This window comes from Cebidichthys violaceus, unplaced genomic scaffold (genome assembly GCF_023349555.1).
Source record: "Cebidichthys violaceus isolate CVI_PGR_0920_01 unplaced genomic scaffold, fCebVio1.0.p SCAF_24, whole genome shotgun sequence".
Lineage (NCBI taxonomy): Eukaryota > Metazoa > Chordata > Actinopteri > Perciformes > Stichaeidae > Cebidichthys > Cebidichthys violaceus.
This window is the reverse complement of record NW_027176417.1, coordinates 4,944,864-4,963,262: the sequence shown is the minus strand read 5'-3', so window position 1 is coordinate 4,963,262 and position 18,399 is coordinate 4,944,864. Positions and strand designations below refer to the sequence as shown.

At 42.7% G+C, this 18,399-nt stretch overlaps 1 protein-coding gene across 1 annotated transcript; it reads right to left on the bottom strand.

Moving 5' to 3' along the window:
* Window positions 1-1,202: 1,202 nt before the first annotated feature.
* On the bottom strand, window positions 1,203-17,097 carry slitrk6 (SLIT and NTRK-like family, member 6). The gene is made up of 2 exons (XM_068719684.1): window positions 16,598-17,097; window positions 1,203-3,799 (listed from the first exon to the last, which is right to left on the bottom strand). The coding sequence occupies exon 2, from the start codon at window positions 3,782-3,784 to the stop codon at window positions 1,253-1,255; it is 2,532 nt and encodes an 843-aa protein (XP_068575785.1). The 5' UTR covers window positions 3,785-3,799; window positions 16,598-17,097; the 3' UTR covers window positions 1,203-1,252.
* Between the last annotated feature and the right edge of the window lie 1,302 nt (window positions 17,098-18,399).

Genomic DNA, 18,399 nt, shown 5'->3' with positions numbered 1-18,399 from the left:
TAGTGTAAAGGCTGACAATGTCAACATTGCAAATGTCAGTCGCCAGCAGTCCATTGCTTTGAAACAGAAACAGTTGGCTGGAGTCAGTCGGCAGGTTGTCTGCATGGGAAACTGGAGCTCGCCTGAAACCGTTCATGTGCAAACAGGTTAATATTCCCCGCCTCGATTCAGTCCGAAACAGTTCCAAATCATCCAGCCAGCATGAGCAAGGAGGGGCGTTTCTAAATGCTGTTTTGAGTGTTCTCAGACATCAAATAGTGTCATGAAACGCACAAACACACGCTGAGAGATCATACACGTTGATGGCTCTTTTTTTTTTTCTAGCAGAAAACAAACAATCAAAAAAATAAAAAACGTTTCAGTAGGACTCTGTTGATTGTCATGCACCATCCTATGGCATTTGATTAGTGCAATGCATTTTTCTTTTCTTTTTTACAATATTACAGTTGAGTATAATATACTGTACTTTAAGTGCTGTATTTACTGATTGACAGAAAATAAAACATCCTTCTCTGGATGTCACCAGTTTGTGTATAAAAATAAATAAAAGGACCTATGACTGCAACTGTGCAGTGTATTGAATCACACTCCTATCACTGTTTTCCAATGTACAGTTGTCATTTTGCTGACTCTACGGCACAATGAGCATTCTGGTTACAGCATTCCAGCTGGCTGATGTTGACAGAGGGCGTAATCAGGTCATATCTAGACTCAAGATAGTCTGATTAAACAGCAATTCTGGGTCAAGCGGCGATTGGAATTCACTCACTCCTTTACAAACATCTGCTTTATCCTATCAGGATGTCAGATTGGAGTGTGTGTGTGTGTGTGTGTGTGTGTGTGTGGGAGCTTTGTGGATCAATTCATTTGGTGGCAGTGCGCCATGGAGTTTTATTCAATCATCAAAAGCTGATTGAGTTGATTTCAAAGAGGGTTTCAGCCCAGGCCCAGTCAACACACAACGATAGCTTCTTTAAGTTACATTTGGCCTAAATGACTACACCTTTCACCAGCTACATAACATGGCTGTCAACAGATAAAAGGTAACACAAACTAAACCAGTTACATTCTGTGCTACAATTAAACTTAAAGTGATGTGCCCATGATATATATATCACACTGTGGAAAGTACAGAAGGGCAAACAGGACAAGGCACTTGGTTGAAAACTTAATAAATATATATATATATATATATATATATATATATATATATATATATATATATATATATAGTTGTTTTTTCTGCTTAAGCTCAGTTAAATGCAGTTTGATGCTCCAGAACCTCCAAATAGTCCGGCTCAGTATGCAAGTTAGCCTTGAGTTCAAAGTACTCGTTCTTAGTTTGCTCAAGCATGACCTTGCGTGGTCGTGAGTACATTATTGTCTCCATTAGCTTTAACTCCTCCTGGTGCCCCGGGACCTGCATGTCTACAGCAGACTGAAGCTGGGGCATGTTTTTCCTAAGGTACTCCGTTATTCCAAGCTGCTGCAGCTCCTTCTCCCTCTCCAGAATGTTCCTGTACAAGGAGTTGGGATTTCCCAGAGTGACGAACTCCGCAGGGCACTCTCCGGTCATCGGTCGGAACTTTGAGCTGGGGTTTCCCGTGAGTGGAGACGTGTTCTCCTTCTCCATGATGCTCCGGCAGACGTGATGCTTGGCACTGGGTTCGTCGAGGCCATAATCCAAATCTGCGTCGTGTTCCTTGTGCTGGGAGCAGTAGGTGGGGTTGCGACAGATCTGGACAATGGGACTATGCGATCTCTCTTCGTACAGATTGGCAGACGCCGTTCTTTGTGTCAGAGTGTGGTGTGTTGTCTTCTGCCCGTACATGCTGTAATGTAGGTGAATGGGGCTGCTGCCGCTGTTTTCCCTGGGCTGCTCCTCTGCTGCTTTTTTCTTTGCCCTCCTCCGCCGCCGGTGCACAACAAACACCACCAATCCGGCCGCGCAGAATATAATCAAGAGGATGAACATTAGAAGGCTTAAGATGAGCACAGAGAGCGGGACAGTGTCCGTGAGTGAGCTAAACAAACCCTTGCCAGCGCTGTCGGGTCCCAGGGTTGCCGTCACACTCTCCTCCCCATCTGGGGACATAGGGTAGTAGGTCCCCAACCCGGGACATAACATCTCGTGACGAAGGCTCCTTAGCTCGGCCTGCATCACTTTCTTCGGGGTGTGACACAAAATGGAGCCCACCACTGTGTCCTTTCTGAGTTTCTCCACCCATTGTTTGAGGCTGAGCAAGTCACAGCTGCAGTCCCAGGGGTTGTCCTCTAAATAAATCTGCTCTAGCGAGTCGAGTTGATCAAGCACATTGCTCACTGGCAGGTGCATAAGTAGATTTTTTCTCAGGTTTAATTTGGTGAGGGGCACATTGCGAAATATCTGCGCTGGAAGAGAGCTTAGCAGGTTGTTATTTAATGACAACAGCTTCAGGTTGGGCAGGGGATTAAATGTGCCTGGAGCAATCTCTTTGATAAGGTTGTATTCAAGATACAGGTATTCAAGGTTGTGGAGCCCCACAAACATGGTGGAGAACAGTTTTTCAATTCGGTTGCCATTCAAATACAGTTTTTTCAAACTGCTCAAGCTGAGGAACGTTTCATTATCGATGTAATCAATTCTGTTGTTTGCCAAGTTGAGCAATTCTAAACTGTCGTATGTGACAAAATCATACTTCAAGAGTTTCTGAATCATATTTCCTGTCATGACTAGTTTAGTGGGGCTTTGCTGAAGTATACCGATATCTGATACCTTTTGAATTCCTCTGTCTTGACAATGCATTAAAAACCCAGCCACAGGGTGATTGTGACAAGAACAGTGCTCCACACAAGGGCTGCCGGGAATGTGAGACGGCGTCGGCACCTTGGCGTCATCTTTGGCGTCGATCAACTTGGGGCTCCCTTTAGATGAGGGGGTGACGACCATATCCAGCGACTTTGACGGCTCCTCCAGGTTTATATCTGCATGGGACGGGCACAGAACGTCCCGCTTGACTTTAGCCAGAATGGTCCCCTTAAGGTGATGTGGTGTGCTGCAGACCACATCCCCGATCGCCGACTGGGCCCTCATGTTCTCCATCCAGATTTTTAAATGTAAAATATCACAGTCACAGACCCATTCGTTGTCCTCCAGGAGAAGTTCCATAATACGTCCGATGTGCTCCAAAAAGCCGACATAAGGCAGTGTCTGGAGCTTGTTGCCACGTAGGTCCAAGTGGGTGAGGGGCACGAACCGGAAAATGTTGTTAGGTAAAAACTCTACGGAATTATCATTGAGGATGAGGACCTTGAGGCGGATCAGTTTGTTGAAGGCCCCGGGCTCGATGACCCGAATGAAATTCGTGTCAGCTTGGAGAAACTCCAAATTCACCAGACCTTGAAAAGTGTCCTCTTTCAGAGTGACGAGGAAATTGCTATTTATGTGGAGTTTTTTCAGTGAACCGAGGGTGCTAAAGACCCCTGGTTCCAGCTCTTGAATGCTATTACCCCCGATGTGCAGTGAAAGGGCATTCTTAAGCCCTTCCATTTCCTCGGCGCGGAGCTCAACCAAGTCATTTTTGTAAAGGTTCAGGTGGAAGGGCACACCTGCCGGGACTTTGATTTGGGAGATCTTGCTGATGTTTCTCTGCTCACAGTTAAGATGAAGGATGCCATCTTTCCCCTCGCAGGAGCACAAGGAGTCACAAGACTCACTTATAGAGGATGATGCCTGTGAGGGATGGATATCTTGGGATCGGGCTGCGGTGAGAAACAAGCCGATGAAAATGATGCAGGGCAGCATTTCGGTCTTAGATATCTGTGAAGAAAGGATAGAAGCAAAGGAAGGGTTGGGGAGGAAACAAAAAAGAACATTAAGTGTTGTAAATGTATTCTATATAATGATTCTATTTGAATGTGTGAGAAATGACAGTCAGTCCCAGTGATCCAACTGTCATACAAGTTTAATGTGTTACATTACATGAACTTTGGTTGTTTTATAAGTATAACAGTGTGAAATTATGTTTATGGGTACATCATATGCATGAGGGGAAGTCACACTTGACTAGGATGAAATAGTTTGTTGTTGCATAGTCTTCATATAGTAAAAATGCATGAACAATATATAACAGGAAAACACATTGTCTACATGCCCACTAGTCAACAGTCCTTTAACTGTAAAAATAAGCCTCGGGTTTATCCTAATGTATCTTCATAAAGTTAACCCTATGTGGCCATTACATGACTGAGCAATGTATGAGATACGGGAGTGATCCAAGTGTAGCAACTCAATCCTAATCATCCACATCATTATCATCAGAATCCACAGTATTTACCAGGACACTGCTTTACCAATGATTAAATGCATTTCACAGGGGGAGCAATGACAGTAAGACAGCTTCTCTTTCCAGTGACTCACACTGGGATAATGGTACATTTAATAAAATGACTTTCTCATTTGACTGATTTCCCTGCCCTTTATATGCAGACTCGTCTGAACAAAGACTTACTCAGTGTGAGTCATACGAAGGCAAAAATCAGCTCTGTCCCTTCAGAGTCCATGTCAAAAAGCATGTGTAAAAGAAATTTGAAATAAAGAACTGAAATGAATCGTTGTGTCTTCATTGTTCAGCCAATTAACTCTCCCCTGACTGGACTGAAAGAAAACTAGTCACGAACCGCGCCCTATATTCATCAATCTGTTTTCTTGTACGGTTATTCTGATTGTGTTATTCTACTGTTTAGAACTGTTCCAATGCGGTGACAATCACCTGGAGGAGCACAGAGGCAATGAAAAAGTTCAATCGAGCACAATTCAAACTTCATTGTAAGCGGGATCCACACTGAATGACAAGCAAAACGCTGAAATGTGATTTTAATGATGAGAGGCCTCGGTGCCACATCTAAAACCATTACATTAATTTGACTACGATCACAATGGATCAAAGGCTAGACCACTATCAGGGGACTGGTGGAGAAGTAAAGACATCTTCCCATGATCAAGGATAACGAGATATGCACCATTCGCTACCATAATTCTTCAAAGAGATAAAACATGGAAAGAAGGCGGGAAGGCCCAGCTGTTCTTGTTAACAAATCCGATTAGCATTCATTCATTCTAACAAGACTAGGCAAGCCTAGTTCAGCCGATACATCCTGTATTTGTCAGAAACCGAAACCTCTGACTCATGATCCATCTATAACAGGTGCTCCACTCTCTTTTGACACGAGTTCCAAAACAAACACTTCCCCTTATGGAAAGTCAATGAGACGTAGGGCACATCTCAGGGGCAGTGTTGATTGGAGTTTATCTATCCATTGTACCTCACTAGATATTAATTTAAATACTTGCAACAGCCTGACTACAAATGTTAAAAGATAAATTAGATTACACACATAGCGGACGATGTCCGAGGAGACAACCATGTCCCTGAACGAAGCCGTCAGCTCCAAAGACAAAAGCTGAATCTGATGGAGTCTCTTAAACAGTAACTTCACTCTTGCTTCCTCTTTCTATTTGACATTTTCTTTTTGCCCATTTCAAAAGTGCCTCGATACATTTCTTTGTGCTGTTGGGTGAAGACAAAATTATTGATGAAAACCAAGACAACACTATCTCCAACATCTTTGATGTATTCAGGCATATATACCCCTAGGTCACTCTAAGCTTTTCAGCCAGTTCTAGACTCTCACTCCACAAACCGAGGGAAATGTTTCAGAGAACACAATATAATATGGAACAAATTAAAGCGCAACCACCTCATGCATTAATAGTCCCTGTTACTAATTTCTACAGGGGATCACCACAACATCAGACAGAATGCACCAGAATAATAATTAGTTGCCTTGTGTCGCCTCCAGGGACATCCAGTGCTCTGATGTGGATGTGTGACAGGGAGACCCATTGAAAAATCCTTCAAAAGGACAAGTAACTCATTACAAACTAAAACCAGGAATTGTGCAAATATAACTGTAGTGCAAAAGTTATTTCAGATAATGCTCTAACTATAACCCATTTTGCGCTTTGGAAGGAAACCCTTAATGTCATCTTTATATATTAGGGCTGGCAATATGGAAAAAATCTTTCAACACGGTATAGGTCATTTCATATCTCAAACACAATATAGTTCACAATATAGCTTGTTTTCTTGTAATACAATAAATAAATAGTCCATAGGAAATAACAGCATGGTTTTGTTTCCTCTTGCTTGAGTTCTTGACAAATGAAAAGAGTATTTTGTCTTTTAATTAAGAACTTAAGTGCAAAATAATTTTAAGTTTGTTATAATGAATTTCGACAGCAGAATTTTGTGTCACTATATCTCGTTTTATGATTTCATCACATTATAATGATTATCATATTGAATTATCACCCAGCCCTGTCATATACCTTTCAGAAGTGAGACTGTTACTAAAAACACATAAGATGACAATTTGAAGTTGCAGACATTTAAATCTCCCACATTTATGAAGTGTGTTATACATTCCATCTAGAAAATAACCATTTTAAATCCATTAAAGGCAGAAAATAGGGAGACATGAAGTGGAAGTAAAATACTAATGAAACATACATTTATTTGTCAAATAATATTTATTAAATATGTATTGTTTAGACAGTGATTACATTCCAAAAATGGCCACAAAACCGAGCAACCAAGAATATCTTTGGTCATTTCCTTTTCATTACTCATCCGAATTTGCTTGTTCAGAAGTCTGGCGGTGGTCATGGTACCCAAGGCGCTCACCTCTGTGACCCAGATGGCTCGTAAGACAATGAGAAATGAAACAGACTATGAAGAGATGTTATCGCATACTGCATGATAACACTGCAGAGGGCAGATATGAAGAAGGCATTAGCCTCGTGCACTCTTTCTTCTGCATTTCAAACAGACTTCTCCAGCTGATCCATTTTCCAGGTAATCAATGTTGCATGGAACCCAGCGTGACGGGCACGAGAGATGAAACACTCTTTCGGTGCCAGTCTTCAGATGCGCTCACTTTTCGTAATTCCAATGTGCATCTCTTGCTGTTCAGACAATTCAATTAGAGATCTACTGAAGCCCTATGAGATCTCACCTCATGCATGTGTGTGGAGCCAACTCATCGTCCAAGATCAGATGAAAAAGAAAGAAAAGAGCTGAGGAGGAAAAGACAGCAGAGAGAAATCTTTTGAAGGGAAATGTATCGCACATTAAGACTTTCTACAGGCGCTGTAACACACAGTATGGGTTGCAACTTAGAGAGCCATAAATAGCATGTTTACACTTTATTTGGGCCTGCTACATGTTGTATTGTTCCAATGCAATAAAGTGTTCCATAATATCATGGAAGCCTTACGCCTCCATATTAGAAATGTTCCGATGCCATTTTTTCCTTCCCGATACCTGAATTTGCTTATCAGTCGATACCAGTACGTTAATAAAATAATATGATTACCTAACACCTACTTTATTTTGCTCTTTTACACAACTGTATTTCTTCAGGTTTTCTTGCTAAAACTTGAACACATCATGATAACATTATAATTTACTTTCTCCCAATACTCATTTTGGGAGTATACTGCACATGTGCAGTACAGATCAGGCAGGATGTATGGATCGGGTAGGGAGAGACACATGTTGTCTCTGTTCCTGTGCAGCGTAAATGAGCTGATTAAAGATATGATCATGTGATATTGTATCGGTAATCTTCGATACCCAACACAGCTTTTTTTAGACAGTATCAGAACAACTCTGCTCCACATGATTATCATGTCACAGTGACGAGGCCTCTTCAACACTCACAGAGATAAGTCATGAATACACATGTTCATATGCCCCACAGACACTTCTCTGAGAAATCCATATCTTTTCACGATGATTAGTTTGAACTATATTCACTGATGATCACTGCAACTAATGTACTCAATGTGAAGAAGATGACGGCGATTAACAGCCCACGGATTCAGCTGCAGAATATCACATGCAACCCCGCACATCACTCACTGATGTTCGAGTTCAACTTTTTGACTTCATTGCTCCCTAAAGGGATTTCTCTTTAGTCTTTCACCTATTTTGCAGGGAGGTAAGGTTTGGCTACAAAAGGCAGAAGAGTCCTGCAGCTAGTCATGATCTAGTGTCTTGCTCATCAACACGTCAGTAAGGCAGGAAGTTGGGTTCACCACCCTGGCTCAGTAATACTGCACCATAAACTTAAATATTCTTTTCTACTTTGTTTTCCCTTCTTAGTAGTCTAGCGTACCAGATAATTAGAGACAGTAGATTAACCACCATTCGTCCATGTTATGCGAGGACGCAATGACACTACATATATGGCCAACATGTTGCTGATTAACCAAATTCACGGCATGCCACATTAACGTTGTTTGAAAAAAATCGGATTCATGTTGCTTCTTGTAACTTGTCCTTTCCGTCCTGTTTTCAATATGAATGGGCAGATTCTGACCTTGACACAACTTCTGGAAGACAATGGTGATACATTTGGAAATGTCTCCCTGAGCATGTAATCTTTTCAAAAGAGCACAAAGCACATGTGCCCTTGCCTTCCATTGATTTTGTACGCTTCATGCACCGGATGGCTGGAGCGTTGCGGCACCACTTATTTTCATCCATACATTTGTCATAGTTTGCGGTGAATTGACACAAACAATATACAGACATGGTGTGTGACAACGGGAATCCGGATTTGAACTGACTAGCATGCACCCTCTCCAGTTGACAGTTTAGGACATTATTTCTAAATAATATGAACACAGTGGAAGTCATGTTCTGTCCTCGTCACTGTCAAACTGAGTAAAGCATGCTGGAGCCACAAATAGCCCAAAAGGCAGGAGCCTAATTCCTTTCTCTGTAGCGTGAGGCAACTTGATGTGCAAGTATGAAAGGCTTGTTATCCCTTATGGCACCCGACAGATAGAGCCAATCTCCCAACTCCATCAAGACTGATAAGAGTCACTCTGTATTTGTGTTTTAAGACATATCGAGTGGATAACTTGTGGGGTCTCCGAAATTTTCTTGGTTTTAAAAAGGCTTCCAACTCAGTTCTAAACATTTTATGACCTCGCCCCTCCTCATTGCTAGGCTACCTGCATTCACAGTGATTTATGGTCCTTGACAACAGGGTGGTTGATGGAGTCCATTTTAATTCACCGAAGTCTGAGGTTCCCTGTCAGAAACCATATGAATACTGTATATTATCCTGGGGCGTCATCTACATGTCTGAAATGTAAATGTAATCTGCGCTCCATCACAACGATCAAACACTGCGATGGTTTATTCCAAGCAGGTGTGAATTGCTCTAAAGCTGAATATTATGATTAGGGTGATGAGTAGGGCTGCACAATTAATCGGAAGAGTAATTGCAATCACGATGTTGGCTTCCCCGCGGTGAAATGACCACGACTGCATGCGATACTGACATTTAAAAGGCGTTCCCCGTATATTTGTCCCTTTTAACATTTTGTCTCAATTAGGTACCAAGATTGTGTGCTCTTAGCATGGAGACCTGCTTCTGGTTTGTGCAGAGAATGGTGCATACTTTGCAAAGTTCTATTCATCTACCAGCCGGACCAAACTTCAGCGTCTTTAAACTATTAAATCAAACCTCACGTTCTCCACCTGGATGGAAGTGAGGCCGCAGAAGCCCATAGTCCTCCAATAACTGCTCCGCCATGCAGAAACAAAGATCCTCCTGGTAGTGCTGCAGGCACACAGCCTCTGCGACCAGGGAGGCGAGGGAGGATCACGCCCCCCCCCGTGCTCTGATGGGCTGCTACGAGAGCTGCATCTTCAGAAACATCATCGCCAGCCTGTTCAAAAGCTACGTCAGCTGTGCGCTTATCATGTCATGCAGCAGTCCGGGCAGCTGGCAGCTAATCATAAGGCAAGATAAAAAAGCAGCGGGGCCTCTTATACAGCACTGCTTTACACATAGAAACCTGACGGGAAGATAAACCGATGCACAAAAGGTACATAAAACACAGCTTCATTATATTGTTACCTTCTGCCCTGTATAATCCTCTTCTCTTACTGTTTACTGCTGGTGGGCCTTAATTTCTGATAGCGAACATATGCATGATAGAACTAATAATAGAAGCACAAAGACTGCATGGGGAGGGGAGGGGGGGGGGGGGGGGCTGGCTCTGCTCTCCCCTGGCAAGCGTGATTTAGCAGGCTTGCATTTCAAATGGTCTGTTTAACTAATGCGCAGTAATTAGTTCTCCAGAAAAGAGCAGGGCAGATTACACCAGTGAATAGTGGCGTCAAGGTACATTTTGTGAGGGAAGACATCTGCACCAAACAGATGTAAATTTTCCATGTACATTATTGTCCCCCGCACAAGAGGAACACATTCTATTCAGGAGTGACGAGTGCCCAGCAGGACTGGTAATTTGTAGATAAATTCATTTAGAATACTCCATCCGGACGCAGCTGTGTCAGGGAAGTCTGGCACACCATGAGCAAACCAAATATGTGAAATAAATATATATATTCTGGTGCGCTGTAAGATAATTTTGGAACTAATTATTAATTCTGTAAAGTTAAATAACAGCGACTAAACAGGGAACTTTCATTGTGTGTTGATTCTGGCACAAATTAAGCTGTAGTGTTTCCGAGCAGCAGAGTCCCTTTAGAAAACTACTAATTTAACTGCAGCAGGGTCCGACAGTCTGCCCTGCACAGTCCTGGTTCTGGTTCGACCCTGTGACCCCTGTGGCACGCATTAAGAATACCTATGTAGAAATAGACAATATTCTCGCTGTCGGTCCCGTTTACTTATGTAGGTCACATTATGTGGCATTCGTACGATATTGAGACTGTTTGAGTAATTTTAATAAGATGCTGAGAAATATAGGAGTATTCAGTTAGGATATCCTATATAATCATTCTCAGTCTTGTTGTCTTTATGTTCTCAGCAGTTTCAGTTGGCCATTTAAAGTAAGTATACCCACTCTCAGTAAAAGGGCCGCAGGGCAACAGTAATGACAGTCTTATGATTCGCTCCATAAATAGGTGTAGATGAAATCTTCAGACTCAAAGGAGCCACACATTATAGGTAGACTGACCTGCTTACAGAACATAAACAATATACAAGGCACCACCTAGAACACGCTGTCGAGTCTGTACAACAGGACCACGATCTTAATAGAACTGCGGTAGATGTTGTGTGTCATTTTGTGAGCAGACCTTCTTCCCACATTTTCTTTTTGACCAGCCAATAAAAAAAAAAAAAAAAAAAGTCATGTGTGTTCTATAAAAACATAAGCTACAAACTGGATACTTGTCAAAAATATTTAACTGGTTTGAATTGGAATACACTGCATGCTTACAGTTCTTCAACAGAACCCTGCTGAATCTCTAACTGGACGAACGGCTCTCAAGTCATAAGCTGTTTTAACGATCACAGCTGCTAGCGGACGTAGTCATTAGTAACAGCTGAATGGTATCATGGCAATTAGTCAGGAGGCCTGCTGTAACGTTGTACTTTTGAAAGAGTGTGCACAGCACGTGTAATAGTATTTGCTTTGTTTTTGTATGCTATGATGGTTTCAGTACTATCATTTTTGATTTAAAGAGGAGACACTACAGGTGAACAGGGACAAATTAAAACTAAAAGATATCACCAATAAAACCTCCCTAGTTGAATATTACATTAAGAATATTATTTTTTGTATGACATAATTTCTGAAATGTTATGTTTAAATGTGCAAATGATGCATTCTGTTATCAAATATGTGCTAATTTACATTCATTTTCAGAACAGAAATGGGAACACTGGATAAAGCCGGGTTCACAATCCTTGTTTAATTTTTTTGACGTATTAGAGTCAAAGTTTGTCAGGAGAGGGGAATTTTGGATATAGCTTTTTATCATTCCTCTGAAAATACTGTCAACAACTATAAAATATATATATATATATATATATATATATATATATATATATATATATATATATATTTATTTTCGACATGTTTTTAGGACTGAAAAGTTGTATGACTCAGGTTACCTTGAGAATATATATAGGAATGAAACTGTAAACTTTGGTGTATGTAAGCGCTACTGAAGTGGAGATTTCTGGCTCCGAGAAAAAAAGGCCTTTAACTGCAATACGTATACAAGACACTACAGGTGATGCTATCTTTAAAATAAATCTACAGATGCCAATAGACGGAGAAGTAAAATAAACACCTACATCTGTATTTTGTACGTTTTCTTCCCACAATGCATGTAAAACACAGGCAGGTTTGTGCCTGTCGTGACTCGCCATATTATAGTTGATATATTTGAGAATGTCGGCCCATAGGGAGAATGGAAAGAATAAAAAAATAAATAAACAAACAAAAGAAAGCTGGACCCGGCTTTAAGGCCTGTGGATTAGCTTTCAGTTAATTTAGCAAAAACATATATCCAAAGTTCCCTCAGGTCTTGTGGTGGAGAAAAAAGCAATAACAGGCCAGGAGATTATCTCAACGTCACAGACGATCCCTTACTGTTTGGGAAACGTGTACTAGCAAGTTTTACCTCCATTAGAAAATCACTGTTTGGATCGTGTATTCTGATACTCCGTCAGCTCTGCCTTCATGCTGTTTATCCGCTACACACTTCCATACTGGGGTCACTTTAAGATGCTTTACGATGCAGAGCCGGCAGAGCAAACCGGCACCCAGCAGACACCCTGAGCACAGACAGAATGCACATGCAATGGAGATAATAAGACTCGTTGGAACTGCCAGTATCAGACGTCAGCAGTCCACAGACAGACACAGAGAATCTGGGCCGATGGGTAGAAAAATATATTTCACAGAGGACTGGAACGTAGCTCCACTCAACAGCCCTCAACAGGATGAGCTGGTTAGAAGATGGAAGAATCGACTGATGTCAAGTCTGTGCAAGTCTGTATGCTAATCAGTGCATAATCCATATACAGTTTACTGAAGTATCTATTTTCATATAACAGGGGGTTCGCTTGTGTTTTGCCAATAGACAAGAAGTGAGAGATAAAAACAAAAAAACCTGAATGATGCGAATTACCTTCAAAAAATTGGCTGTTAACAATCAAAAGCTGCACTGTAAGGCTTGAACTCTGATGTTAAAAAGACACGTTTCAGGATAGACTTAGGGGATCTCAGTCCAAGTTTGGGATTTGGGTTATATGTTTACATAAATGTCTTGTCTACCGGTGCTTTAAATAATTTATAGAGTACACTTGAGGCAGCAACTTTTAACGCATATTTTAGTTCGAGGTAACTTGTTTTTATGCAAGTTGCATGTTGTTTTATGTTTTCTATTTTTTTTTTTAGATCAGGTACATTGGCTGAGTTAATTGAGTGTCTAATGACTTAACAACTGCAGAGACTTGAGCTGACCTGCGTCGTCGTCCTGAACAAGACCTTTCAAGACCAATTAAGTAGGAATGCCACATCGGGCCGTTAGAGGAGCCGGACTGGATTTGAAAAAAAACTCCTGTTCAAACCTGCCTGAAGAGCAAAGTCAAAGTCTAATCATAAAAACCTCTTGACACCCATAATTCCCTATTTGTATTTGGGATAGATTACTGCCTGCTGGGCACCTTGTTCTAATCGTAACAAAAACAAAAGATTAAAAGCATTTACAGACAACACAGCCCGTACTGTGCTGCACACGTTTGCAGTATGAAACATGTGCACACGTCACGTGTGACGCCGGTGCAGCAGCGGGGAGCGTTGCATCTCAAACAAAAGGCTGTTTACTGTCCCAAAATAATCTGCTCGCCGAGCGTTTCACGTGAACGCTCCTGGCGCCGTCGCAATCCGTGCGCCGCTCTCCAAGCGGCAGGTTTTTTTTTTGAAGGCGTTCGGGCAAAGATTGATGGACGTGCGACAGCTAGATGGGCGGACTCATCAGCGCCTGTCTGTTCTCAGAAGGAACACAAAACCATGTTGCATTGTCATTCCGGCGATGTCACTTTGAAACATTGATCAGAAACACGGCTTTTGAATAAACCACAAACCTGCCGTGGTGAGTTTAAGTGCTGCTCCTACATTTGAAATGAGGCTCCTGACGTGATGAAGTAGGGAGCACCAGCGCTCCGGGTGGAGGAATCTAGCGGAGCCCTGCAAAGACTTTAATAACAGATCCACAGGCCTGAAGCTCCCACCTCCCATATATGTCAGAGAGCTTTATAGCAAGAAAGCGTTTTTAGTGAAAGTGGCGATTTTCCTCCAGGTGTTTGGAGAAACACACACACACACACACACACACACACACACACACACACACACACACACACACACACACACACACCTGCGATACAGCAGGGAGTGATGAAGCACAAACAGGCAATAGCTGGTTTTAATAATACTGAATACCTTGGAAAACACTTCACAGGGAGTGCTTTTTCACAGTGTGAGTCCTCCCCGCTCATTTACACCAATTTGCTCTAGCCGTACTGCGACACACAAAGCAGATAATACCAACAACCCGGCTTAGCAGCACAGGAGGGACTTCTTTTTTTTCCCTTTTTGTCCTATTCACTTGGAGGTCACCAACCAACAGTTGCGTGCGTCCACTAATACTTAAAGTCGGGCCACTTTTGCTTTTCGGTGGGGAGGACAGAACGAGAGAGAATGCGAGATAGCGAGACTTGTTGCTTCCAGCTAGGGGTTGTTTCATTCCAGCCTGACATGGGATAGCAGATTAGAGGCCCCCCTGCGCTTTATTGCTTCTGTGTGCACGTGCACCTTGTTTGTGTACGCGCACGAGGCCCTGACCGTCCATCAACTTTCCCCGGAGCGCCCTGCAGTGTTCCCCGGCACCAATTATGGCCAGGACTTGTCCCTTCTCCTCCTCTGTATCGGAAGTGATGTGGCCTGCCCTACAGGGTCGACACCACCACTACACCCACATATCTGCACAGAGTCCTGCCAGCGCCCGCGGCCCCTCCACCGCCATCCTGGAGAAATGATAATTATGACATCCGCCCACTCAAGAGGCAAGAGATAGTTCAACTCCCCTGCCCCTTGTTCCAGCCCTTTTTTTCTTCTTTGTTGGAGTGATTCAATATTCTGTGGCCTCGCGGTGCCTACTTTCTCCATGTCATAGAGGAGGCAGGGACTCGCCAATACATCCGCAGGCTCCCTCTGTCTGAAAGTAGTGTGCTTTAATAAACTTTCACAATGCCCTCCTCCCCTGCTCTACCCCTGATGCTCTTAAAACGGCAGACTACTCCCACCGGTCACCAATTTCCTTTGGCTGTTTCACACGTTGCAAAGACGCCTGTTCAAACTCCCCGTCATTGTGAGCCATTTCTTCAATAGAGGTCCAATCAATAACTGTTGGTTATTGGTGCTGAGCCCCTGGAAGTCTTCATGAATTCAAATACTTACATGCAGACCTCTTGTTAACATTTTTTTTATGAGAAAGCAGGAATATGAGCAATTAGCAGCGCACTAAACACCCCTTTGTGAACCGTCCCTTTCGAGCGATTCGTTAAATTGGCCCTCAAACCACCCATCAATAATTAATCTCACACTATTCAGACACATGAGGCTTGAGCTGCCCATACATTTATGGCATGGGACGCTTATAACTAAGCTATTAAACAGTGATTCATCCAAGCAAATAATTGGGGCCCAAACTCAATTATGCAATTTTACAACAGCTAATTAGACACTTCTTCTCCCCCTCATTAACTTGTATTTAAGTAGGACTATCACCCCACTTTCACATTGGGGGGGGGGGGGGGGGGGCTGATTAAATTAGACTTGTATGCGGTAAAGATGTATTTAATCCATCCCGATCTACAATGTAACCATGTGTACGCTCAATGTTAACACTGCTGTGCGACACTTAGTTAATTTCAAAGAGATGAACAGACAAAATATGTTTCTGATAAAAAAAAATAATGTAAAACTCCTCTCTGATTGGCTGAGGTCCGTTAGAGAGTCGTGATGCAGTCCAAATTAAACACACCTGCGACCACCGACCTGTCATCATAAATATTCATACGCGGAGGAGCCGCAATGTCAGGGCATTAGAATGTGCGCTCATCGACGCAAAAAGACAAATAGAGCCACTTGAAGTTGCGCTCGGTGTTAAAAAGCGGAGTGTGGGCACAGCACCGGTTTTGATTAACATAAGCGTAGGATACAGTAGCTGCGGGTGGCAAGCGGCCAGGTGTGCTCGAGGTAATGGAGCCCCCTCAGGAAAAAGCTCCCTCTCTCTCTCTCTCTCTCTCTCTCCCCTGTCAAAGTCCAGGCACTTTTTTTTTTGACAGGACTTCTTGTACAATCATGCTAGTGATAAATAACTAACGCTGTTGACACCTCAGTCCACATCCAGTACTGTGCATTTCACAGGAATATACTTAGGTTAAAGATAAAATGGAGGTGCACACTGCTGTGTAACATACTGTAGCTAGTTGGAACCTGCCCATGATGGACACCTGGATTCCTCGAGACTTAGGCTGTTTTATTATACAGCAGGATGTCACCCTCCAGTAAGCCCACCTGGTCATAACAAAATAAAATAAAGTAATTGAGCACATTAACGTTTTAGTGACACACACACACACACACACACACACACACACACACACACACACATATATATATTACAAGTGACAGTGCTTCGTGGCTTACCGTCTAACACAGATGAAAACAGGGGAATGCTATTCCAAATGTCACTGTACTCAGTCCATCAGTATACGAGGGGGACCGACGCATTGAAGAGGGACTAACCCTCCACAACACTTTCTCTCCAGTCCTTAAAAAGAAGAAAAATGAAAAAATAAAAAACAGGCTGACACACGGAGAAACTTCACAGGATCCGTCAATCCCCACTTGTCCTCTCGGGTGCACAGTCTTTTTCTCGAGTCTGATAACCGCTGTCACACTCTGGTTATTCCCTTTGCGCGAGGAGCTCGCGGAGAGGTTTCTTCTCTCCGGTCCCGGGATGCCTGAGTCTCGCCGTCCTCCCGCAGACTCCTCAGAATTAATTAGGATTAAGTTGCAGGTTCGGACCACGGGGACAACACACTGCTGTGATTGTAAAACACTCTATTCTGCCTTCTTTTACGGGCCACTCTGAATGATGAGGGGCGCGCACCGGTTCCAGCTCATGCGCCGCGCCGCGCGCTCTGTGTAGTTAACCAATCTGCGATATATTGGAGTTGCTCCGCAATTTGCATGCTGTGGAGGTGGACGACCGAGACTAGAAGCTGCGTCAAGTCAGACACCATAGATGGAGGAAGTTCTGGTGGTGCCTTTCACAATAAAAGCCCAGAGCTAAATCCACACGAGCTCCTTTGAAATAGTATTTTTTCTTTTTTCCTTATTTTGGTCTTTCATACACAATCCCCCTAAAATACAAGGTAAACGCTTTCCTGCATAATACATGTATCTTTCCAACCAAAATATTCTGCACTTTTATTTAGAAGGAAAAGTTACTCAACTTCCGGGATTTCCCTGTCTATATCTGGTAGCAGCTGATACAACTGGGACAGCTCTGTAGCACTTACACAGAGCTCCTCCTCTTGGTTCTTACAATGCTAAGGAAAAAGAAAATTTGCATTGATGAGCTTTAAATAGCCTGGCTGCAGCACCGTGAAACGAATGCTACAGTGCACCCAAAACACAGATCCAGTCAGCCAATCAAAACAATTTCAGAAAACATGTAATACAATAGAATCAGTCCTTATGAATGAGAAAAAAGGCAGTTTGTGTCAATTTGATAATTCCTTCAGCACAGACACACAAATATTGCACACCTTCCATTTTGCAACGAACCGGGGTTCAAGCTGGTCTGCGTCCTTGAACGCTGAAGTGCAAAACAGTTCCAGCTTTGATTTATCAAAACACAGACAGCTACTGATTCAGTCTGCATCTAAACCCCGATTGGCCGGCACTTACTGGATGATCACTTTCAGATGGGCCGGGGATGTATCCCTCACGGTGCGTTTTTTTTATGTGTCTGTCGCGTCAAGCCGAGCGGGTTTGTCAAAGGATTAGTGTGAATGCACCACCCATCTGGAGCATCAAGGAGTGCTGCAAGTCCTCACCAGTGATCCAATCCAAGATAACTCTTCGAAAAAAGGAGGTGGTCGAAGGATTGAGAAAGTCAAAGTGAAAAATGGCAACCTTGGAAACACTTTTAATGGAGCCCCGAGGAGTTATTGCTGAATTAAAAAGTTAGCCGGTACACAATATCACTTAAATATTAATTTACACAACCTGATATCATCCAAAAGTATGTTTTTTTCAGTTTGGAGCATTTAGGCAAAATCGATATTTGACCGTGCGTGCTGCTTTAATTGCAGTGATAATGTTTTAAAAGCAAGCGCTGAAGTATACAAAATGGTCTCAGCAATGTCACTCTCCCAATAACTCCTCCTCTCCCCCCCCCCCCCCCACCTGGTGTCTCGCTTTCAGAGCAAATATTGTAT